This window comes from Petaurus breviceps, unplaced genomic scaffold (genome assembly GCF_028583685.1).
Source record: "Petaurus breviceps papuanus isolate PSGF00001 unplaced genomic scaffold, PetGlider_PUasm1.0 138, whole genome shotgun sequence".
NCBI lineage: Eukaryota > Metazoa > Chordata > Mammalia > Diprotodontia > Petauridae > Petaurus > Petaurus breviceps.
This window is the reverse complement of record NW_027185694.1, coordinates 24,000,200-24,026,856: the sequence shown is the minus strand read 5'-3', so window position 1 is coordinate 24,026,856 and position 26,657 is coordinate 24,000,200. Positions and strand designations below refer to the sequence as shown.

Sequence of the window (26,657 nt, the reverse complement as noted above, 5' to 3'; positions counted from 1 at the left end):
ACTTGTAATCATTTATTTCCCTTTTCCTAAAATAGTAAAAACTGCTTATGAAGATTTTCACAGAAAAGTAGTAGTTCTGAACAAGTAATATTTAAAAGAGCCTTTGTTTTCCAAACTTAGTTTATGGTTCTCCATTTGCCCTTCCATTGGCATTAATGACTAGTTTTCTACCTGTCGATTAAAAAAAATATGTTTAACCCTTTCCAAATGGTATCCTGTGCTAGGGGATGATGGAAGATTCAAAGATCAGTAAAACATAAGTCTCTGAGCCTTTCAAACTTACAGTATAGAGAGGGGGGAGGGGTAGAGGGAAGAGAGAGAGTGTGTGGGTGTGTGTTTGTGTGTGTGTTTGTGTGTGTGTGTGACACATGCACAGATATATAAGAAAAACAGAATGAGACAGATGAAAGAATGAGTACAGAGGGAAGATATGAACACAGTGCTATAGGAGATCCCAGGAAGGAACATGCATTTGAGTGGGAAGGGATCAGGGATCAGTGCAGGCTTTCTGGAAGAGGTGGCAATTGAGCTAGGCCTTGAAGATATTAAACATACAGAAATGGAGGAAATGCTTTCCAGGTGTTGTGCATGGTATAAGCAAACAGCAAAAAGCTAGGAAAGCATGTGGTGTATACAGGAGATAATGAATAGCCCCATTTGAGACCCTAATGTCTTCTATGTTGGAAGAGTTGTTCTTTGAGTCTCTTCTTCCTTTTGATCCAAACCTTAATCAGATGTGCTTATTCTGGAATTAGATACCATGGGACCTGAAAAAGAAGCCAAGGAAGAGAATGTGATTTTGATTAGTGATGATGACACAGACACTGAAACTACCTTAGGGAATTCTGTTGTGGTGATTGAATCTTCTGGTATGTACTGTATTTTTTAATTTTTTTTTTTCAAATTTAAACATACACTGATAACACACACAGCCACAAAACCAGTCTTTTCTCCTGTTTTCTCTTCCCTTCCAACCTCTTTCCCCTATATCAGTTTATTTTAAACAAGGAGAAATAGCATGGTGAAAGGGAAAGAATATTGGCTCTGGAATCAGAAGACCTGGGTTAAATCCCAGCACTACTATTTACACGGTTGTGTGACCTTGGGTGTATCAGTTTAACAAATCTGGGCCTCAGTCTCTTCATCTGTAAAATGAGAGGGTTGGACAGAGAGTCTAGTTTTGGATTATGGATCCTTTCCAGTTTTGAATTATGGTCCTCAATGTAGGCTTATAATCAACATAAGAAGACCAGTCAGTTAGGAGGATCTGTGGTTAGATACACTTGCAGACTTCACAGAACACAAAATTACTTAGTCTTCCTGTGGTTTAAGTAATTTGTGAATTTGCATCTCCTTTACTAAGTATAGTGTATTTTGTATTGTATTAATAAGTATATTGGTGTAGAGTAGGAAGAAAAAATAAATACTGTAATACCAGCACTAAACCTTTATGATACTTTTGCCTAAACTCAGGCCACATACAGACTAGTTGGGTATAATACACATAAAACCACAGAAAAATCCTTTTATTAGCAACTTACCAAGAAGTTCAGATTCATAAGCATTGTGTATCAGTTTCCACATCCATTAGTTCATCTCTCTGGAGTCTTTTCTAACTTTTACACGAGGCTCCTTAATAAACAAGGGGACATCAAATGGATCAGTAAACAGTCATGGTCAGTCATTTCCTGTGTGGATGAAATTACTGAAGGAGTGGGAAGGTTATTAATTAGTACAGAAAAAGTAGAGGAAGAATGCAGATGAAGATAATAGAGGAGCTAACATATGTAAAGCATTTTACAAACCTTAAAGTCCTATATAAATGCTAGCTATTATTGTAGCATATTCTAAGCAGAAACAGGAATAAGCTAGTTTTATTTTGGGGAAGGAAAGAGCACTAGAAAACTAGCATGACTAACACTAGGAATCTCTGTAGGAAAGGAAAATGGAATTAGGTTGATGGAAGATCTTGAATCTTAGGCTGAAGATTTGGGGCTTTAATGGGGAAATGTAGAATCAGCAAAGTGACATGATAAAAACTGATCCTTCAGGAAGACTCTTCTAGGAGCCCTTCCTGTGTAAGTAGTACCGGTGCAGTGTAAACTGAGCAGGGAAAGACCAACAAGAATATAAATTATTGCAGTAATCCAGGTGTGTTATTTAAGACTGATAGCTATGGAATTGGAGTAAGAAGCAGACCTTTTTATTGACAGGTCTTGATTTTTTTAGATTAGATGAAGAAGGATTTAAAAAATGATAATTGTCTCAAAGAGAGAATTAACCTAGACTAAAAGAATATGAATCAAAGAACCTTACTGTTGGTCATTAGAGATTATCTAGTCCAACCTCATTTTGCAGGAAAGGAAACAAGTATTGTAAAGTGACTTAGTTACATAGCTAGCTAACTAGTGTAATGCACTCAAATGTCCCAGGCCAGTACTCTGTTTTATACTATGTTGACTTGGGGTTTTGGTTGTGATGGGGAAGTAGCAAAAAAAAAAAAAACTATAGAGATCACTTTGAATTAATTTCAAAATATTGATTTATATTTCTTGTTAACCACCCCATGAGAAACCTACTTCTATAAACCATCAGGCCATAACCAAAGCAACTACTTAACCTAAGGGCAGGAATAAATTATTAACCTGATGATAATTATTATTCTGAGAGTAGAACTCAATTTCTATCATTTATTTAGTTTTAGGTGTTTGGGATATTTTTCTTCACCCCATATTTGGCATATTTCTCTAGATAAACCTAGATTAGTGGACTTTTTAAAATTTTATCAATTTAAAGAAAAAATAAAATTTTATCCTTTCCTTCTAATTAAAAAAATTTGTTATACTTATTTTCTTTCTTTTCTCCCTCCTACACCTTTTTTCAGAAAACTCTGATCTAGAAGAGAAGGAATCTGAAGAGATTGTGGATGAGGAATCTGGACTAGTAGTTACATTCTGTAAAAAAGGGATGGTGATGCCACATGCAAGATATGACTGTATGACAAACCTCTTTGAGTATGTTTTTTTCCCATGGCAGCAATAGATAATTGTTTTGTTAAGGGAAAATACGTTTAGTCTAACTTTATGAAAACCTTGTCTTCAAGTTAACTAAGGCATCCTGTAAAGTATCATAAAGTCTACTTGCATTTGCTTGCACATGTTAGTGGACCATTTGAATATGAAATGTCCTGCCTGACTTAACGCTTAAAAGCCACACTCCTCAAATAAGAGCTCAAGAAAATCACAGTTTCTGAATTGGAAGAGACCTCAGTAGTCTTCTACAACATGGCAGATAATGATCTAGTCTTTGCTGAAAGAAACACACTGATGGTGAACATACTATTTCCCAAGGCAGCCTCTTCTACTGTGAGATGGCTTTAATTACCAGGAGGTTTTTCTGACATCATGCCTAAAATTGTCTCTTTGCAACTTTCATTGTTCCTTGTTCTGCTCACTAAAGTTGAATGTAACAAGTTTAATCCCTCTGTTACATGACAGCCTATAAAGTGCTTGAAGATGGCTATCATATAATCCCCTCTTTTCTTCCCTCCCAGTCTTCTTCTCTCTAGACTACAGACAGCCCTCATATATCATGGACTCAAGGGCCATCACCATTTTGGTTGGCTGCCCCTGATTGTTCTCTAGCCCGTTGGTGTCTTTTATAAGCTTTGCTGTCCAGGATTGAACACAGTATTCCAGAGGAGGTCTGGCTATAAAAGAGTGTGGAACATATCTGCTATGTCCCAGATACTGTATTAAGCTCTGAGAATATCCCTCCTTACTCCTGGAAGCTCTGCCTCTCAATGAAATGAAAGATCATGTCATTATTTTTATCTGTCATAGCTCTTGGCTCATTTTGAACTTGTAGTTCACTAAAATCCTTGACTCTTTCACACAAACTGCTATCTAACTATCCCTTGTACTTGTGAAGTTTTGTTGTTTTTTTTTTTTAACCTAGGTGTAAGACTTGTTTATCTTTATTCAATTTTATCTTACTATTTTTAACCTAATGTGCTAGCCTATAAAGATCTTTTGTGGATCACTATCTCTCTCCCAGATTTGGGTCCTCACAAATGTGAAAAGGAAGGTTTGTCTTTTCTTTGATCTGAGTCATTGGTGAAAATATTAAATGCTTCCAGGCAGGGGTGAAGCACAGACCCCTAAGGTACTCCTTCAGAAAATACTAATGCCTGCTCTTTGAGTCCAGCCTTCCAACTACTTCCATAACCACTTGATTATTCCCACCCACATCTTAAACATGAGATGTTTTATCAGATGTTTTGCTAAAATTGAGTTAAACTGTTGACAGCATTCCACTGACCTTCCATTTTAGTAACCTTGTTAAAAAAGAAATAAGGTTAATCTGTATGATCTATTCTTTCTTGAGACTGTTCTAGCTCTTTGTGATCATTGCTTCCATTTCTGGATGTTAATTAATCATCTCTTTAACATGTTCCATAATTTTCCCCAGAATCCAAGGCAAGTTCACTCAACTATAGCTGGCACATTATATCCATTCTTTGCTCTCTTTTGAAAATTGGACAGTTACTTTTCTCTAGTCCTGCAGAACCTTGCTGTTATTTATTATCTTTCACAAGTCACTGACAGTGGCTTAGCATTCATATCTGCCAATTCTTTAGAGACCCAAGGTTGCAGGTGACCTGAATTTATCAAGGACAACTAGGTGGTCTATTACTATCTTATTATTTATTTCTTTTGAAAGAAAAAAATATGTAATTATCCATTGAAAAAAAGATACATATAATTATTATGAAAAGAACATTTTTATATTTTGGTTCAAGTGAAGATGTTGATGTTTTATCATTCATCTCTTTGCTTCCACTATCATTCTTTTAATATGCCTAATTATAGACTGTGGTTAGGTTAATTTATACATGCCAAATTTGAGATGAATGGGAGAGTATAACTTATATTCAAATCAATATGGTAAATTTCTTCTATAACTTTTATCACTAATTCTGATTTTGTATTGATTTCAGACGAACAGAGAGTGAAACATGTATTCCTGTTAAGCAAAATTCGGATATATGTGATCAGTGCTACTGCTATATTTGTGATAAACTAGCATCAGAGGTAAGGTGAGATTAAGTCAAATCAGAATTGAAGTGCTGAAAAAATAGATAACTTTATGATTTTAGGACTGTTAGAGTGATTAGATTTTTTGACTAGTTATATTGGGAAAGCTTGCTGATGTATTTCATGAAAGTTAAAACGCTGTCTACTACATAAAAAAATGGACTGCTGAAGTTTTCCTTGTGATTTAAACAATTACATATTTAATCATTTGCACACTTTAATTTAGTAATAATTTAGTGTACAATTCGTTCAAATGTATATAGAATTTCTGAAATTTGGAGTAATTCTCTATGAAAAAAATAGCTCAGAATTAGCATTAAATTATTTATGGGGGAGATTTAAAAGTAACTGCTGATGGTATGATTCACTCTTTTCTAAAATCAGTGCTAAACTTAGTTTGTGTTTTTGAGTTTATCAGAGACGTCAAGTTGGAGTGTAATCTTTGTAAATACAAAGTGTTCCTATACCTATGGAAACATTGCATAAATCTGTTTTAAAAAGATGTTTCTCCATACTATTTTTCCATATTTTATGTGGTTTCATTAACATAAGGTTTGTGCATATTTAAATGAGGATCTAGTTGGTTTTTTTTAATGGAGTAATCAGTTAACTTTTATGCTTGACTTTGAGTCAGTGTGTACAGTTATCCCTTCCATCATAACTTCCCCATCACAATTTCGATGTATCACAAGTCGGCATAAGAAATTAAATGGGAATTTGGGGGGAGTTTTGTAGAAGCCACAGATGACATGTGAAGTCACTTTCTGTGTCAGCAGATGACACAGAAAAAGTTTAGGAACTCAGAAATGCATAAAATATATGTGTAGTATTGTATAGCTACCCAAATTTTATAATAAGGTACTGTAAACACCTCATAAAAGAAAAAAAGCCAGATTTCTTCTCTAGTACAAAGAGAGGGCCAAAATATTTTACACTGATTTTTCACATCACAGGGTCACAGCACCTCTAACCCCCATGATGGGGAAGAGATAATTATATCTTTTATCTTTAAAAGTGTATCTTAATTGGTTAAATTGATCATCTTTCTTAATGAGGCCACAGTTATAAGTTAGAACCTTCTGTGGGCCAGTTAATGCCTCTCTTTCATAGCTAAACTCTCCCTTTCTTTTCATGAGTACATCTCATAGCATCCTTCCCCCCTGCTGCCTTGATGAATTTGTTTTGATCATTCAGTTTGATGAATTGAATTTGATTTCAGGGATGACCTTTAAAACAGTAACTTTTTAAAAAAAGTACGTCATACTCAAAGGAAATAGAATGAAAATGGAGGCCCTTTTCCAAAGATCTTAGAATATCCTCAGGCCAAAACAGCATGGAATCTGGAACATGATAAACCTTAGGTTGGGATTCAGCTTTTGGCTTATGTAATGTGAAGGTGAAGGCAAAATCTGTCAACACACTTTACAGTAGCAGTGTTAAAAAAATTGTAAAATATTTACATATATTCCAGTTAATAGAGCTTCTAAGAAAGTTATCCCAGATATACAAGGAAAAGCTGGGGGGTTTTTGCTTTCTTGAAGAGCTGATTTTTCCAGACTGTACAATGCTTTAGCACACTTGAGAAATGTTCTTCCTTTGAAACCCTCTTCTGTCAGCTAATACTATTGGAAATGACTGGCTGGCAAATGGGGGCACTTCCCTGTGTCAGGATTGCTACAATACTACCACCCCCAAAGTGCTAGTAGTTCTAGCTCACTCACCTATTCCTGGCAAGAGAGTATGAATGGATCAGTGCACTTCCATTACGATGCCGGAAAAGCTGTTCGGTACACTTGCCCTATTGATGATGGACCGATGGTATCATTTCTATACCCAAAAACATGTTACTGTCTTTTGGAACTAAGGTATACCTTGCCGGTAACACCTTATAAAAATCAATTGGTCATCTGTCAAGACATTGCATAACATATAAGATATTTCTTGTTTTTGAAAGTTGAAGATTTTGGGTTGTTTTTTTTAAACAGTGTCAATATTGGACAACTTCTTCCTGTTGTCATTGCAATGCCCATAACAAAAGTAAATTTTGGAAAGATCAACGAAATTTTACTTTGACTGGTGTTCTTGTCATTTTTAACCTGGAACCCACAGAGATAGACACAGATCTCCGTCATGGGGGTAAGCAATTGATATTTTTCTGTTGCTTTAAAGTCATCGACGTTTTTTCTTTTATTATCTCACTTAAGATAATTTTCTATGATTTTTTTCTTTCTTTTCTTCTCCTGAATAAAAGACTTTTTTTCTCCTCTGCCCCCACCCCCTTTATTTTGTTTTAGGAGAGCTTCTGTTCACATTTCTTCGAGAGCTTTCTATGCAATATAACAACTATCTTTCTGGAGAGATTGTTCTGAGCTGTCAGAACTCTGTGTGTCCTTCAAAACAGACACCTGGCCAATGCAGTGTCAGCAGCCAGCTTCACAATGAGATTATATATAAGTGGGTAAAGTATTAGTGATACCACTTTAGTAAAATTTGAGAACCAAATCTGTCTTTTGTTAACAGTGTATACTTATCTTATAGTGACCCAGTTGTACCCAAAGTAAAGGTTGTGAAAAAACTTTATTTCTTCTTATGACCTCGAATAATGCTTTGTAACCTAAGTATATTATATATTCCTTTCAGAGTTTTCCTTAACACAATATTTTGTAGAATTCTAGAAACTTTTAAGAAAATGTAATAAATATTGTTATCCACATATTACTACCACTGGTATAATGGCTTCCAAATACTGGCTTTTTCTGTGACATTTTCACAACTGGCTAGAATATTTTAATGGCCACCTGAAATAAATAAGAAAATAAGAGTATCGATAGCAGTTACCTTGTTAAGAATATATGATTTTTTTAGAGTATATATTAATATTATGGCAAGTCAAAACAGCTTTCCTGCTAATTTTATTCACAATTCAACAAAACCCTTTATTAACCTAGCACTGTAAGCATGATCTGGTTGATGCTTTATTGAATTGTTTTCTCTAGAGAATTTTTGCTGTATGCTTTTCAAAATTGTTTAAATTTAGAATTAATTGGCTACTTTTATGGTAAAAGTCTAGCCAGGAGAATATGTAGACCATCTTATTTTTTTTTTCAGCAGTTAAGTTCCAGGAGAGATTCTAGATATGATTTGGTACCCAGCAATTAAGAATTCAGACCCCTTTTGATGGATGATGACAGAGGAAAATCATTATAGTTTTTACCAGTAAAGATAGGACAGTGTCTTTATTCAGGAAAACTAGGTGCTTGCCCTCTTAAAGTGAGATAATTTTGGTAAAGGTCTCTTTCCTGTTTTGATCATTTTTTATTTACTGCCCAGTCTCCTAACTTTTAATTTTGTAGGAGAAATTGAGAGAAGAAAATACCTTTTAACTTCATTGTCCAGATTTTATTAGCAGTGATACTCTGTCATTTCAGAAGCATTGTCTCTTTAATCCTTAAAACCTTACAAGGTAGATAGGACTGGTGTTAATCCCATTTGGGATGAGAGCATTCATTCTCAGTAACTAATTGAGTGATCTGGGATTATATAGCTAATGAGTAGCAGTACTGAGACTGGGACTTGGCTCTCCTGTTTTCTAGTCCAGCCAACATTTTCATCTGCTATTTTTTATGCCTTTATAAACTCTGGGTTGAAATACATGTTTGATGTAGGAAACCTCCTAAATCATGAGCTAACAAAGAGGACAAGAACTTGACTATTCATCGCAATAAATTTTTGAAGACTACACCAGTTCTCTGTCTCCTGTACTGCCTACAAACTAGTTTCCAAGGGAAGTGGAAGATACTGACTTTAATTTTTAAAAGCCTAATATGACATGAAATTTTTCCTCCTTGTCAGCTGAGTTAAGTTTATATACCTATTCATATGGATTATAGATTTACACATAAGCAAAATAATGGACCCAGCATCTGTGTCTCTCCTCAATCTTCAGGTTTAATTTGACCTATTTTAATGGTTATTGCCAAGGATCCTGAAAATAGATTCTATTGTCCTCATATCATCTTATAAAGGGAGTAATTTAAATATAAATATTAAAATGTAATCACTAAACCATATTCCTTTTTTCCTTAGGTATTCAGAAGTTTTCAATTTGGTATCTTCATTTATAAATAAAGCAGAAAAAGAGAAGCCTAAGAGTGCTGCTGTTATGTTGTTGGGAGCAGCCAAGGAAATAGCACTTCACAAGGACCCTGCTCAGTATGTACCTAATTTGCATGTAGGGATACCTTCATTAGAATAGGGTGTTATTGTTACCACCTAAAACTTGTGCTACCTAAATTCAAACTAGGCCTCAAGTGCTACTTAACAGTCTTTTTATTCTACCATTTTTAACTCTTTGTCTCATTCTCCTTTCAAACCTTTTCTTCCTCCAAACTACAGCTTTCCCTCTCTCTCACTACTCCACTAAGTGAACTGAGAGCATCTAAAACCTCTAGTTTGTTCCTCAGAATCTCAAAAAATAATCAATTCTTCAGCAAACACTTTGGAAAAGGGACAGGGTCAAAGGAGAAAATAGAATAAATGGGAAGCGGGATAGGATGGAGGGAAATAGAGTTAGTCTTTCACGATATGACTACTATGGAAATGTTTTAGGTAATTACACACCTATATTGAATTACTTATCTTCCCAGTGGGGGTGGATGAGGAAGGAAGAAGGGAGAGAATCTGGAACTCAAAGTTTTAAAAACAAATGTTAAAAAAAATTGTTTTTACTTGCAACTTGAAATAAGATATACAGGCACTAGGATATAGAAATCCATCTTGCCCTACAAGAAAGTAAGGAGTAAGGGGAGGGTGGGGAGATAAGAGGAGAATATAAGAGAGGGAAGACTGGAGGAAGGGGTATTCAGTATCCTTGCTGTCTTGGGGTGAAGGGGGATAGGGGAGAGATGGGGAGAAAATTTGTAACTCAGAATCTTGTGGAAATGAATGTTGAAAGCTAAAAATAAATAAATTCTGGGGAAAAAAATAATTCATTCTTGTTTGCTTCCTCCTGATCACAAAAAAAGCAATACACCTATATCTGATTGTTGTTATTAATTAATCTTTGTTCCTGTGCCCTTGATCACATTCCTTCTTTCCAGTACCTTCCATTTGCCATTTTCTTTTTGCATCTTCAGTCTCACCCTTTCCATTGACTTCTTTCTATTTATTTCTATGTACGTTTAACTCTCCACAGTCCTAAGAAAGCTTTGACCCTTCTTCCTCTCCCAAATACTGTCCCATCTTCTTGTTCTTCCCTTTACAGCTAAACCTGAAAAAACTCTATATCTGATGCCTCTACTTCTAGACTCTCCACAGTTTCCTCAACCCTTTTCACCATTCTCCTGAAACTGTTCTTTCAGAGATAGATGACATCTACATTGCCATATTATCTCTGTACATTTGACTCTGTTGACCATTCTAAATGTTTATTCTGACACAGCCTTTTAAAATTTTTGTTTTCATTCATTATATCACATTTTGTTTTTATTGATTGATTTCTTAATATGTCCGTCCCCTACCCATGAGCCATCTCTGCCTTAAGTTGAGGTAATCATCAGAAAAATGAATCAAGACCTGATTTGTAGTGTTTGCCAGTTTCCAAAGTGTAAATACTCTCACTAAAAATAATTACAATTTTGCACTCATGAGCTGATAGAATCTGGTTTCAGTACACCCCTGCTTTTATAACTGTCTGCTCTCCGTTTACATGGTTGTAATCTTTGTGTCTATTGTATGCCTGGTGCTGCTACTTGACTTTGTGTAAATTTATATGATGCTTCTATGTGGTCACCACATTCATTATTTCTTTTTTTTTTGCAGGGGGAAGGCAGGGCAATTGGGGTTAAGTGACTTGCCCAAGGTCTCATGGCTAGTAAGTGTTAAGTATCCGAGGCTGGATTTGAACTCAGGTCCTCCTGACTCCAGGACCAGTGCTCTATTCACTGTGCCATCTAGCTGCCCCTACACATTCATTATTTCTTATGGCACAGAAATACTTCATTTCATTCATGTACCACAGTTAGTTTAGCCATTCCCTTAATTGACAGACATCTATCATGTTTTTGCTACTATAAAAAATTCTGCTGTTTTGATAATTATAGTACTTTTCTATCTTTGACCTTGGGGGGATGGGAAGTTATATGCCTTTCATTTCTTTCATTGCTCTCATATGTGTTCTTAGAACTATATAAAATATTTGTGGGAAGAGAAGATCCTTACCTTAGTGTGAAAGCTTCTAGTGTTTCCCCTTTTGAAATAATGTTAGCTTTAGGGTTTGTGTGTATCTCTTTTCTCATAAAAAAGGATCCTTCTGGGGGGCACCAGGGCATAGTGGATAGAAGACCAACCCTGGAGTCAGCCTCAGACACTTGACATTTCCTAGCTGTGTAACCCTGGGCAAGCTGACTTACCCCTGATTGCCTTGCCCCTCCCCCCCGCCATTTCTCCTCTAATTGTCAAGATTTCTTCTTTTTGAGTTTATTTCAGCCAATCAGTAAGGATTTATTAAGTGCCAACTATGTGCCAGGCATTGTAGATTGAAAAACAAAAGTGAAACAATTCTGCTCTCAAGGAACTTACATTATAATGGGGAAGACAACATGAAAATTAGGTACTATGGCATGAACAGAGATTTTCAGTTGGGCTTAAGTCAGGTGAGTTCCCAAGACAGTATAGCATATTTATCTCCATCTCTTGGGTAATTTTTCCAATCTTAAGTAGTTCACTTTTTGTATTGTCTTGCCTATGATAAGCATTTTTTTCTTTTGATAGTGGCTAATAGCTGTTTTTTAACTATCTTCTCACTGTTATTTCACCTCTTAAGAAGCCTCCACTGCATTATAGAGGAATCAATAACAACCCCTCCAATTCCAAGTTACTCTCTAAAGGTCATTGCTTGTTTTCTGAAAATTAATTAAGCTGTTTTGCAAGCAGTAGTTTGATTTTCAACCACATTTTCAACCATACTTTACTCTCTAGTACATCTTGACCCTGTTTTTCATTGTGGGTTTGAATGATCTTTGAAATACTTGACTTCCATACACCTAAAGTATTCTTTAAGAATTACAGCTTTTATATATTTCCTTAAAATAATATCCATTCTTAAAAAAATGCAGAATTAAAAACACAAAAAAACAAGGAAAAATGTGTACATAGCACTAAATCTAGCACTCAGCTGACAGAACTAATAAAAGTGGGGAACTAGTTAAATTAGATTTCATCTGGTCAAGGTAAGACATTCTCAACTTAGTGTCAGTAGAAGCACATGATCATAAACACTGATGTCATACAATAAAGCAATATTTTATTTTTTAAATTTGGAGGTAATTGGTTACTATTCCCCCAAAAAAATAGCCATTGAAGTTTTTTGTGTGTTCTTTTTAATGCACAGAATAAAACAGAAAGAAGGCCAGAAGGAAACACAGACAAGCATCAAAGCTTTGAAAGCTACATATTGAACTATATAATCTTAAAAGGAAAAAGCTGTACGTAACAGAGATTTGCAGTTTTATATGCAGTCCTTTTAATGGTTTTATTTTGTATATGAAAGTGCTCATTTTGTTTTTGTATTAAGTTCAGTAAAAAAAAAAAATTAAGCTGTATCAAAATTATTCTTTACCCAAGTGAGTCACACACAACTGTAGACATACAAAGCAGATATCATGGTAGGCACTAGTAACAGGGGATGGAAAGAGATGACCAGAAACACTTATTGTAGAAAGTGGCACACACATTTTTTTTTTTTTGCCTTTTGGAGGGCAGTTGGGGTTAAGTGACTTGCCCAAGGTTACACGGCTAGTTTTTTGTGTGTGTGTGTTAAATGTCAGGGGCCAGAACCGAACTCAGGTCCTCCTGACTCCGGGGCCAGCGCTTTACAGACTGCGCCACCTAGCCGCCCCCAGCACACACATTTTTTAAATTATATTTGGATCAGTAAGCTTATTTTTCTATTTTGCTAATGTACATTCTCAGTAGCAAAATTTTTCCTTTATTGCTGCTTTAGTTACATCCCAGAAATTTTGGGTTGGTTTTTGGGTTTGTTTGTTTTGTTTTCAATAATTTTAAGGTGTCAAGTGGTACTGAGAATATGTATATTCTTCAATGTTTTCATTAAAAAGATGCTATACACCTTTCATTTGTAACTTCTGAAGCAGTTCATTTTTGTATTTTCTTTTTGTTAGATTTATACAACTTTGAGAAGATATTAAAGTCTACAATTTCTGTTTTGCTTTATCTTTTTGCAATTCAGTTAACTTCCTTTTTTGAATTTAGATGTTATACCATTTAGTGTTTAGACTTTTTTAGTATTTATATCATTGCATTATCTCCAATATTTTAAAGATTAATATAGTTTTGGTTTATCTCTTTATGTTGCAAATTCTTGTTTTCATTTTGTCCAATAGCATACTTGCAACTTCTGATATTTGTTGTTGTTTTAAATCACTTGATATTTAGTAAATTTTGATGCAACTTCCATATATCCTTATTTTTTAGATACCTCTAATCCATTCACATTTAAGGTTGTGATTTTTAGACTTTTATTAATTTTGTATTGATTTTTATTTCCTTCCTGTTTTAAGGCAGCACTTTGTTTTATACAAATAATCTTCTAGTTGCATTATTTTGATATGTCAGTCTATTCCCACTAGTTCCTTCCCCATCCCATTTACCTGCCCAAGTTACTTGCTTTTATTTGAGTTGTTAATTATTTTCTTATATTTCTCTCTTTTGAAATTCATTTCCTTGTCGAGCTAAGCATATGGTTCAGAATCATCCCTCCAACATTTAGTTGGAGAGAGTAGCGTTATCATACTCCTCCCCTTTCCAGGAAGTCTTCTTTTGCCCTATCCTCTTAATTCTCTTCCCTTATAATCTATTTTTGAATTCTCTTCTTCAAGACATGGGTTATAACCTTTTGTTCCTTCTTTATGATGGTAGAGTTTCTAGAGTACCAAATTTAGACTCCTGTTTCATTTCTCTGTTACTACATTTGAAGACCTTACCCCATCCCCATTTTTTCTACCATTCCTCAATCTTAGAAGGGTTTAGTTCTTGAAAGAAGCACTGTCAATTGGTAATAGTATTGCTGTGTCCTGAATTATGGAACCCAGTCCCACCCCATTCCCTTTCCATAATCACCATTCCTAACCAAATTTATTGTCCTCCCCATACCTACTTTTTCATCAAGTCAGCCATGTGATTTTGCTACCAGAAATGATAATGTATTTTTCAGATTGCTTTAATAGAAGCAAAATGTCTAATGGCAAATAATAGCCACATGCACACCCCTGCCTTGCATTGGTGAGACCACTTCTTGCACTTAGGAAAAGCTTCGTAAAGAAAAGAAAACTATTAAAAAGAGAGTGTCTAAGATGGTGAGACATATTAAAACCATGGTATAAGAAATAATTGAGACAACTATATACCTTGCTTGTATATTTTTCTTTGCTTGTTATCTCCCCTTTTAGATTGTGAGCTCCTTGAGGACAAGGACTATCTTTTGCTCTTTTTGTATCCCCAGTGCTTAGCACAATTCCTGGCACATAGAAGGTACTTAGTATTTATTGATTGATCTGTCTGGAAAAGAGAAGACTCGTTGTAAAGAGATATTTGCTATTGTTCTTCAAATACTGAAGCCATATGGATAAGGAGTTAAATTTATTACTTTTTCTATGTAGCTCCATTGGACAGAATTAGAACCAAAGGTTAAAAGCTAAAGGAGGTAGACTTGAATCCAGTGTGGAAAAATTTCCTGGAAGTAGTTGTCAAACAATGGAATATAATGTGGTATATATAGTTCTTTTCAAGGGTTCAGGGGTAGTCTTGGATATTGTATAGAAGGATTTCCTTATTCAAGTCAGAGGTTGGTTGGGCTAGAAGAACATAATGTCCCTCATAACTCTGAGTCTACAAAGCTAGCATTTTTGTCTTCCAATTTGTGTCTTTTAATTTCTCAGGAAAAAAATATTTAGACTATTATTCTAATGCATGTTTAGTTGAATTGAATGGTTATTTTACAGGCACCAAATACGTGAGCCAAATTACCCATTGTAACCAAGAAAAGAAAATTTCACAGATTTCATCCATCAAAAAATTGTGGTGCCTTTTTTTTCTGGATAGAAACATCTAACAAAGTGATGTCATATCATGACTTGGATAAATGTTTGACCATTTAAGTCTAGCCTTAATTTACTCTGAGTTAACAAGTCTTCAAATAATTGGTGGTCAGGGAAATCTCAGCCCTTAGAATCTTTTTTCCAGTCCTGTCATTTGTGGTTTTAGAAGTTATTCACTACAAGATCACCAAAGATGTCTTAATTACTAAATCTGAAGGCCTTTTCTTAGTCTGCATTCTTCTTGACCTCTCTAGGCATAAAGAAGTAGCTTTTCTCTTTGTCAAGGAAAATTCAACATGAATATTTGATCCATCCACCTCCCATCTTCACCAACAAATTGTCCCCTCTCTCATCCTCACTTTCTCTCTTAATTTCAATGTCATCCTGTCTGCTGGCTCTTTCTGCCTATAAAATCTATGTCTCATTGAAAGAATCCACTGATCACCTCCTGAAAAAGATCCCAAAAAGAAAACTCCTAGGAATATTATAGCAAGGTTCCGAAATTCCCAGATCAAGGAGAGAATATTACAAGCAGCCAGGAAGAAACAATTTGAATATTGTGGAAACACAATCAGGATAACACAGGATCTGGCAGCTTCTGCACTGAGAGATCGAAGGGCATATGTCTATATAGGAGGGTATACAGGTATATAAATACATATGTGAATGTGTGTATATATGTTTACAGGTATACATAGAGGGCACAGGACCAATTTAATAGGAAGGGATGATACTTAAAAGGTGAAATCAAGAGGTAAAAGAGGAATATAATGTGAGGAGATGGAGAGAGACAATGGGGTAAACTATCTCATATAGAAGAGGCAAGGGAAAATGTTTACAATGGAGGGGGAAGAACAGGAAGGGAAAAGGGAATGGGTCAACCTCATTCTCATTGAATTTGGCTTGAGGAGGGAATGACATACACACTAAATAGGGTATCTCACCCTAAAGGAGAGTAGAGGGGAAATGGATGAAAGGGGGGATGATGGAAGGGAGGGCAGGCTATGGGGGAGGGAAGTTGGAAGCACCCACAGTATCAAAGTAGAGAATAGAATAAGTGAGAGGTGGGATAGGAGGGAGGGAAATATAGTCAATCTTTTACAATATATCTACTATGGTAATGTTTTGCATAGCTACACATGTACAACCTATACTGAATTGCTTATCTTCCCAATGAGGGTGGGTGACGAAGCAGGAAGGGAATGAATCTGGTTTTAAAATTCAAAGTTTTAAAATCAAATGTTTAAAAAAAAAAAAAAATATATATATATATATATACTATTATTAATACCATTTTACATATAACTGGGAAATAAAATATACAGGCACTGGGGCATAGAGATCCACCATGCCCTTACTGAAAAAGTCCAAGGGGGTATGGGAGGAGATACGGGAGAGAGCAGATTGGAGGAGGGGATATCCTGTGGGACTGCTATTTTGGGGTGGTGGGTAGGGGAAAAACGGGGAGAAAATTTGTAACTCAAAATCTGGCGGAAACGAATGATGTAAACCATAAGTTGTTAAAGCATTTGAAAAAAAAATTCCGTGTCTCCCTCATCCTTGATCCTCATCCTCCCTCATTTGATCTAACTCTTGCCTACCAGTTGCCGTTCTACATTATCTTCTCTCCTTGGATAAATTCCTTCAGAAAATCATCTACATTAATTGCTTCCACTCCTCACTAGCTTTCTAGCTTCCAACCTCATCACTCCACTAAAACTCTCCTCTCCAGAATGACTGATGGACTCTTGCTCGCTTCTCTATCTTCCTGCTTCCTAGCTTCTCTCTCTAGGTTTCTGTGACACTGCTCTTCCTCAGTGCCTTCACTGGATATTCATTTTTGTCACACCTGCTAACTGTGATTATCCCCCCAAAGGTTTCTCTTGGACTCTCATTTAACTCTATACTGTTTAGCTTGATCTCATCAGCTCCCCATGAGTTCAGTTACCTTCTCTGTTCAGTAATTTCCAAATCCAACCCTAGTCTCTGCTGAACCGGGTCACAAATCTCCAGTTGCCTCTTGGACGTCTCAAATTGTATGTCCTGTGGGCATCTCAAACTCATCACCTAAAACAACTCATTATTAATGCTTGTTGAGTTGAATCTTAAGATCTAGGAAATTAAAAATAAAAAATTACAATAAAAAGCAGACCCAGGGTCTCTGATACCTTTCTCACAAGACTGTCTCCTTCTGCAGTATTTATTATAAAGGTTTGGATGTCAGAGTGAGACTTAATTGGAGCAGCTCTGAGTCAGGTTTGGCTCTCTAGTCTGGCCAAAGCATAGAGCCTGTGTTCCAGATACAGAGTTGTAAGAATTCAAGATTAGTAGCCACTGGAGAGTAGTTCATTTTTACTGAGAAGACACAGGCATCACATGATTTTATTGAGATGGTAGAGGAAAAGAGCGTTGACCTTGTCAAAGGCATGGATCAACATTCTGGGCCCACTACTGCATAGCCCCAGACAAACCATCTCACCTCTAGGAACCTCAGTGAGAACAATAATTGGCCTACTTCACAGGTTTTTGTAAAAATATAAAGTGTTCTCTCAGTATGAGCTGCCAGCATCTTCATGTCCTAGTCATGATCAAGTATTAAGGTTTGTGCATGACACTGTTGAATATTGTTTAAAAGAAATTAGATTTGATTTGTGTGCTTTTGGGTAATGTTTAACATAGACTGTGATCCATGCTTCAATTAATTATAAACAATTAGATAAATGCACACAACAGTTATGTTGTGAATAAGCAGAAGTGAGTGCCTGGAGGTACTGAGTGAGAAGGGGTTTCTTGTAGAGTTGAGAAAATTCAGGCTGTGCTGGTGTCTTCAGCTTTCTGATAACTCAGTAAAATTCTTTCATTATAATGACATTAATTTAATCTATGGATATTGCTTTTTAAGTAAGCATGATTAACCCACATTTAATGTTTGTTTTAGGTCCTGGCAGAATCTTCCTCCATCTGAGTCTTTGAAATTAGCTGTACCTTTTCTCATGTCAAGGTAACTTAGTTATTCTGATATAGGCATGAAAGACATAGTCTCACTGTTCTAATAATTCTTTGTTTTAAACTATTCAAGTTCCCCAACATTCTTTCTGATGTTTGAATTAACTTTAAGCCTATAGAAATATTTACTTTTGGCTTGAAGATAGTACTCCTGATGACAAATGATTACTTTAAAAGTAATCCTTTTAGACATCTGTTGCAACTCAAATTATCATTTTAATTGTTCAATTGAAATTCTATTTACTTCAAAATTTCAAATGAATATCTAATCACTCCTGAGATATAAAGTACCTTATTATCCATTTACTCACATAAGCATACTCTTAATAATCACATTCTAAAATCAAAACTATAGGAAAATTTTCCAATTATAAGAAACATTTGTTAATATTAGGTTTGAAAGAAGCAGAGATTTAGCCCTGCTTAGCTTTTTCCTTAATTTATCCTTATAGCTAACTGCTCCCCCATGTCCCATATTTGCATGTGTTTTTTATATCAAACCATCCCAGTCTTTAGCTTTATTTCTTCTAGTCTGAATCACTTATTTTTTGGACGAAGGAATTTTTCCTAATTTTATCTTACCAAATAGCTTTCCATTTCCTTTTTCATTTCTCCATTTCTCGGATATGTTTCCATTCCAGTAGAATTAGGAGTTCATTTTAGAGAAAAATCATATATTACATAATTTTTCTAAAAGAATATAAAGAAAACAAATATAGGTTTGTTATCAAAGCCATTCATTTCAAATTAAATTAAAGCTTGAAATTTGTGTCCATATGCATCCCTGCATGAAAATTATAATTATGAATTTTTGAAATTTGATACTTTGTGTTTAATTCACTATTTGTGTTTAATTTCCAGTAAATTAAATTAAAGTAAAATTACTTTAATTTCCAGATATAGCCTTCCTTCCCCCTTGTAACAAAGAATGAAAAAGAGAAGGTTGCAGGAAGCAGTTGAACAAGGCAAAACAGTTTACTAACTGAGGCCAACCATTTTTGCAATGTTTCCCATCTGTAGACTCCCACCTCTGCAAAGAAAGAAAGGAGATGCATTTAGCATTAGTTCATAGAAGTCTTTCCATGCTTCTCTGTATTCTTTATTATCTATAACTAAAAAATTCTTTTAAAATATTTTGTAATTATTGATACTCCATTAACAGTAGTTTATAGTTTTATTCTTTATGATTTATGGAAGTCAGATGACATGTTCATTGAAGGAATACCTAATTTTCCTTAGCCCCTTTTCACGCGTGTTTCCCCGATAATAAGACCTATCCCGAAAATAAGCCCTCCCCTTACTGTGTAAGATTCCTCTAAAATAAGCCCTCCCCCGAAAATAAGCCCTATTGAGATTGCTACTGTAGTGAAGGTGATCCCCTGCACTACACACTACATTATGGTACCCTCTGTATGCACCGTCCCCCCCCCCGTGAAACGCACACCGCTCTCCGAGCTGCATCCAATCAGAGCTGCAGCAGTGAGCGCATCATCCTTTTCTTCCCCAGTGATTTGCTTATTGAATAAAGGTACATTTTTTTGTTCACATTTACCTGTTTATTAAAATTGCTGTCAATGTTCATTAAAATAAGCCCTCCCCTGAAAATAAGCCCTCTGGTGTTTTTCTGTCCAAAAAATTTAATAAGACAGTGTCTTATTATCGGGGCAACACGGTATAGCTAGAGGCTGTGGTGTAGGATAACTGTAGCAAACTCTCTTTAATTTGTGGTTTTATGAGCCATTCAAGGTGTATTAAATGGGCCGCTGCAAACCCATGTAATCATATTATATATCCAAAACCACCTCTCGTTAATGCTTTGTACTTTGATCCCTGATTTATTCAATTCAAGCAGCCCTTAGGAAGTAGACAGCAATCTCCCTCATTAACACCTTGTGTTCCAGTTTAATGGAGGGAGGGCTTATTTCTGTTCCCTCATGTCATTGCCTCTAGGGAGGGAAAGTCCCCCATCCAATTAAGAATACTTGCTGGTTCCTCCTTTCCTAACAGTTTTTTTTTTTTTATACTTAAATGCAAACATTTTACATATACTTAGAAAAGTAGCCATATTTCCTGCTTCTTCCTAACTTGATAAAATAATTTCTTTCTTAAATCCAGGATTACCAAAAACCTCCAGAGGATACTTGTGCTCAGTGACTTTCCCAAACAACTTTATGAAAAATTGATAAGCTTTTTCCAGACTATTCCTCTTCCCCCTTACTGTTTTAGGTTCACAAATTGGTAAGTGTGTCATTTCATTTGTAAATGTTTAACAGGGTTGTTGTGAAAATTGTATGAGATTATATAAAGTGATTTGTAAATATTAAAGTACTATTTACATATGATGATTTGATAATATTTCATTAGCAGATACAAGAGGTCTGTGAGTTAGAAGATAAAACTGGAATTTGCCCTCAGACACAGAGATTAAATGTAGCACATACTAAAAATAACATCTGTGCTCTTCACCTCTATTTCCACAACCTGAATCTTGTCAGTGAAATATTTTAGGTAGTCCAGGGCCTAAGCCTTCATTCAGTGTGTGTTCTCTGCAAGGACAATCCAGCTTTATACTTTTGGCGTCCTGTATGCCTTTCGGCCTCTGACCTCCAGAGGATGTTGGGATCTTCCAGGTCCCTCCTCAAGTCTGCCGTTCCTTACTCAAATAACTCCTGTGACCCTAGTGATTCCAAATACAGTGGCTGCTGCTATTCATTGAACTGAAAATCATGCAGAACTAACTTAGGTGGGGAACAGGAGCAGATGAGAAATAGGGGTGAACATTTTGCTACAGAAGCTCTGGCTTGCTCTTTTTTTCTTTGTAAGTCTTATTTACCCTACCATATATATATATATATATATATATATATATATATATATATATATATATATATATATATATATATATATAATTACATTGATTTTTTTTTATTTATTTTAATCCTGCTTCTTTAAAAATTAACTGTCTATGTATAGAAATAGGAATGCTACTGGCAAGTCAGCAAATACTTATTAAGCATCTACTGTGTTAGGCACTAGGAATGCAAAAACACAAAAAGGGGCACAGCCTGCCCTCAGGAACTTATAGTTAAATGTGTACATCCTCACCCAGAAGCATAATACAGAGTAGACTATAATGGGATATGAGAAAGCATATTCAGCAGGAGGGAATCTTGTTAGGCCTCATGAAAGAAGTAGCACTAGACATGGGCCTGTGATCCCATCAGGAGAACTTAATAGAGAAGTTCATAGGACAGTGTAGATATAAGATGATGAGCTCATTTTTTAACATGTTGCATTTGAGATGCATCCAGGTGAGGCATCCAAATAGAAATTCCAGCAGGGTAGACACAGTGCTGGAGCTCAAGGGAAATAAGGGACTGAAGACAAATCTGTGGGTCATTTGCATAGAGGTCATAATTAAAACAGTGGGATCTGTTGAACTCACGAAGGGAGAGAAGGGAAAGAAAAGAGCCTTGGAGAACATGCATACTGCAGTGACGAGAAGAAGATGATGGAGTCTGCAAAGAACCGAGTGGTAATCATTGGTAGCAGAATATTTAGTCATCTGTAAGACATTGTTCCCCAGGAATTCTTTATGAAAAGGATATTTTCTAGAACAGCAGTTCTAGAAAATGTATTTGCTTGGTATATGTATATATTTGAGAAGAGGTGTTAAATATCTCCTGTTTTGGTTTTTTTTGTTTTTTTTTGTTTTGGTTTTTTTTGCCTTAAGCACAACTCAGAAAAGGTGAGATTGAAAGGGAAAGTACAGAAAAATGACTCCACTAAAAACAGGAATTTAAAACCAGTAAAATCATACTTTGGGGTTTTTTTCCCAAGGCCATAGAATTTAAGAGGAAGAAATTTTAAAATGCTTAACTCTATATGATCCTTACCAAGTGAGCATGCTCTTATAAGTAACATCATTATCTATCTGTACACATATTGGTTCTCTGTGAAAATACTTAGGTTCTGACATAAGGAAAGAATCATTCACTTTGTACCATTTTAAACCAACTTTCAGCCTGAATGTTCCATCATGGGATGACAGATTACTAACCACGGTTTTAAAAGGCCAGAACATTACTGGTGAACAAAAAAAGAATGGGAAGAAGGAATTCCTCTGGGAAGTTCTTACTGTGATAAAGGCTAGAATTGAAAAAATGGAGAACATGGGACAGTAAGTGCCTTATCACTCTATCTTTACTACAGTGATTAACTTTGAGTTCTACATCACTGAGAAATATAGTGTTTTATTTAGAGTAGAGGTTGCAAATCTAAGAAATAAAAAAAGTAAGTTTTTTTTAGAATAGAGGTTACAAATCTAAGAACTAAAAGAGTAAGGTGCTTTTTAACCAAATGAAATCTGTTTTTTGTTTTCTAATGCTGTTTCTCCCTCTCTTCCCCTACCCCCACTCACTCTACAATTTAAACAGATTTGTGTTCTGGTGAGATTATAATCTCACTGAGAGAGTCATTGATTTCTTGATGTATTTTATTCTATTGTTGTAAAAGCAGGAAAAGGGTGTGTGAATTCAGTCTTGTGCCTTATTATAAAATGTTACCTTGCTGCACAGTACTCTGTACAAATTGTCAAGGGATCTAACAGTTGTACAGTAGCAATACTAATAGCAAAACCAACCAAATTTAAGATTAACTGTGTCTAAATAAGGATTAGTCCAATTTGTGGGAAGAAGAAAATAATATTTAGAGAAAAGTAGTGAGAATTTGTATGACATAGGAAATTCGAATTCTGGAAGAACAGGTTGCAATAGGCTAGGCATTCTTAATTTTTTTTTTTGTCTCACGGTCCCCTTTGTCAGTCCAGTGAAGCCTATGGACCCCTTGTCAGGATAAAATTTTCAAATTATCGAAAGAGGTCATTTAAATAATTGAAAGAATTTCATTTGGAGGTTAATGAAAATAGATGTATGATTTTTTTTTCCTATCCAATTAAGTAGACCCTCTGAAATCTATCCATGGACCCCAAGTTAAGAACCCCAGACTAGTGGGAATTTGTGAAATAAGAGGCAATCTGCTTACTTAAAGGGGCTGCCCCCAAACTTAGTAAAGACCTAATAAGCCAGTTTCTACATTCTGTCAATGATCTCCAGTTTTTGTTGTCATCACCCAAGAAGAGTTCTTCAGATATAGTCCCTTCCATTTTTTATTTTCTACATTGAGAGTCCCTAACATACTGCCTTTTGCCAGTCCCTCCCCACCCTAGTCTGCAACCTTCACAGTCTGTCATAGTTTACACAATTTGTCCCAAGTGTACAACTAAGCTTTGTTATAATGTGATGGAATTTTATAGTATAAATTATCCCATTGAAATGAGTCGTTGGATCAGTATTATTTCATTAGATTTATAGGGATATTAATACTCTTGTAGAATTTTTAAAATTTTGAACCTAACCAAATAAAATGGATACTGCCATATAGACATAGAAGAAAAAAGATTGTACAAGAAACTGAATCTCTTATTATATGTAACTTTTGCATAAAGTATATAACAAATTCAATATTGTAAGTCTTTTGGTTTGCTTCATCATCTGTCTTCTGGAATTTTGATTGGTCATTACATTGTTTAGAGTTAATTTAAGTTTTTCTTTTTTTTTTTTTAAGCAATTGGGGTTAAGTAACTTGCTCAAGATTACATGGCCAGTTATTTCTGGGTGTGGTGCTAAGTATCTGAGCCCGGATTCAATCCCAGGTCATCCCAACTCTGGGGCTGGGGCTCTTACTCACTGATCCACCTGGCCGCCCCTAAGCAGTTGTGGTTAAGTAACTTGCTCAAGGTTACACGGCCAGGTGTTTCTGGGTGGGTGCTAAGTGTCTGAGCCCAGATTCGATCCCAGGTCATCCTGACTCTGGGGCTGGTGCTCTTACTCACCATGCTACCTGGCCGCCCCTAAGTTTTTCAAAGTTGTTTGTCTTCACAGTGTTATTATATTAATTGTTCTGTAGTTTGCACTTCCCTCTGTGTCAGTCCACACAAGTGTTCCAGGTACCTTTGAAATATTCCCTTTTGTCACCTTACAGCACAATAATATTCCATTGCGTATATATATATACTATAATTTATTCAACCATTCTCCCCCACTCTGGATAGATACCTCCTTGGTCTCCATTTCACCACTATAAAGAACTGTTATAAATATTTTTGTGCATATGGATACCTTTCATCTTTCTTTGATTTTTTTGGAGTCTAGGGCTAGTAATGGGATAGATTTTCTTCTTAATGAAAAGAATTGATCTGACTCTCCCACTTATTAATTCCTATTTTTGGCATCAGGGTTTAAGAAAAATTCATGTGGCAAATTGTATACAGGCTAAATTGAGAAAAGAAAATTGGGCTCTAAGATCTAGGCTTTTGCAATATGGAGAACCAGAATTAAATGGCAGTGGGAATATGACTGACTCTTCCCCATGTGATCCCACTATCCAAAGATGACAATATGTAATGAAAAAAAAAAAAGAAAGAAAAGATCTATTCCTTCGTTACCAATATTAAAGACCTCAAATTTGTATTTTAACACAATTTGGGGGAGGGGATATATTTTTGCCATGGTACTAATTAGCATTTCTACTTTGGGTGAACCAGTTTAATATCATTTCACTAACTTTCATGTAAGTCTTTATACCTTCCCATCATCCCAAATCTGTAATCTTCTTGAAGGCAGAGACTTTTTTGTTTTATGCTGTGTACTTAATTGGATTGATTTTTCATCTTTTGGAAAGAATAGAAGCTTGGGGTGTGAAGAAAGGTAGCCTATGGAGCAGAGAACTTTGAAGTGGGCAAATATTTTAAGTGTATTGCCTGTGCCATAAGAGATTTTTTTCAAAACCATCAAAAGTACGATTTTCTTAAGGTTTTAAAATGTTAGTGTATAGCTGTTGTCCTTGAGAACAGATAGGGAGGCTTTTGGGTTTTTTTAGTATAATATCATTTAGATTCATAGAATTTCCTGAAGTTTTCCTTTAGGGGTGCTGAGAGGAAGAGAGAATTTTAATCTGACATGCTTTCATGAAAGTGATTGCATTTTATTAGCAGTGACAGTTGAAGCAAGGTGATTCAGTGGAAGGGGCAAAGGACTAGAATTCAGCAGATCTAATTTTTAACCTTGGAAATGTATATGTCAGGTACACAAACAGCAAAGTAGTTTTGTTAGTATTTTGTTAAAGTTAATAAACCTAACAAAATTTCAAGGTTTTTTATGCAATCCTTTTTTTGATTCTCTTTTCTATTTTGGAATATTTGTGTTTGATAATTAAGATCATAATAAAAAAGTTAAAAAGAAAGTTAATATACTCTTTTTTTAAATGTACCTTTCACTTTTGGTCCTCAGTTTCTTCATCTATAAAATCAAAGAGTTTGACTATATGATCTTAAAGTCCCCTTCCAGTTCTAAAATTCCCTGATACTTTAGTAAATTTTAAGCTTTTTTGATAGAATGATAATTTTAACCATTGACCATTTAAGTTTCTTTTTGTTGGTTTTTTTTTTTTGTTTGTGTTGTTTTGTTTTGTTTTTTGGAGGAGAGAAGGCAGAGCAATTGGGGTTAAGTGACTTGCCCAAGGTCACACGGCTAGTTTTTTGTGTTAAGTGTCGGAGGCTGGATTTGAAGTCGGGTCCTCCTGACTCCAGGGCCAGTGCTCTATTCACTGTGCCACCTAGCCACCCCCATTTAAGTTTCTTTTCACAAATTGTTAGATTGACATTAAGTACAACCATTCTTAGTTTGGGTGAGCTTTTTTCCAGTGATATATTGAAATGCCTATAGAGATGTTAACTGTGGCAGGAAATTACCAGACACAAAATTGAAATTCTTTCTCTGTCCTTTTAAACAACTGAAAACAGGATATAAGAAGGTGTTTGTTTTTTCTCCCCTTGTTTAGGTACAAAGAACTAGTTCGCTATTTGAGAGCAGTAAAATGTAATGAAGGCATTGGGTAAGAAAGAAGCCATGTGTCCCTTCAGATAGAAATATGATCCTATTTCTTATACAGTTACATTCAAGATCAAATTATAAGTTGCCCAAATCTTTTAAAATGAAGGAGTCTTGCCTGGTGATAGCTTTGTATAGATTCCGTGCATATTTAAACACTAAACAGATTTCCACTTATTATCTCATACCTTTGAAAAGTTTAATTTTAAAGGAAACAACCTTTATACAGGTTAAGAGATCTTAGAGACAAGATTCCTTTCTACTTGTGCAAAAGTGGTGATTTCACCAACGCTGCTTACTCGTTGCTTCTTCCCATCAACAACCTGGCATGTTGCACAGCCTGCCGGCTCACACCCTTGCAGTTTGAGAGCTACCTGAAGATGTTCTGGACAGGTAGTGTCCCCTCAGGGAAGGACTTCCAAGACTCAGAAGAGTGGATTTTGAATGTAGGTGAGCATTGACATCCTCCCACCTTGTTTTACACATGCTTC

General features: G+C 35.5%; 1 protein-coding gene across 6 annotated transcripts in view; it reads left to right on the top strand.

Moving 5' to 3' along the window:
• The window catches only part of LOC138177373 (uncharacterized), a 58,391-nt gene that overhangs the window by 6,441 nt on the left and 25,293 nt on the right, over nt 1–26,657 (top strand). For all 6 annotated transcript variants that reach the window (XM_069108557.1, XM_069108579.1, XM_069108573.1 and 3 more), the window contains 11 exons: nt 756–869; nt 2,885–3,014; nt 5,000–5,093; nt 7,082–7,232; nt 7,391–7,550; nt 9,183–9,308; nt 18,150–18,212; nt 20,333–20,455; nt 22,242–22,397; nt 26,117–26,170; nt 26,396–26,616. In XM_069108557.1, coding sequence (XP_068964658.1) covers nt 761–869; nt 2,885–3,014; nt 5,000–5,093; nt 7,082–7,232; nt 7,391–7,550; nt 9,183–9,308; nt 18,150–18,212; nt 20,333–20,455; nt 22,242–22,397; nt 26,117–26,170; nt 26,396–26,616 — 1,387 coding nt within the window. In that variant the 5' untranslated portion in view covers nt 756–760. The remainder of the gene's footprint in view (nt 1–755; nt 870–2,884; nt 3,015–4,999; nt 5,094–7,081; nt 7,233–7,390; nt 7,551–9,182; nt 9,309–18,149; nt 18,213–20,332; nt 20,456–22,241; nt 22,398–26,116; nt 26,171–26,395; nt 26,617–26,657) is intronic.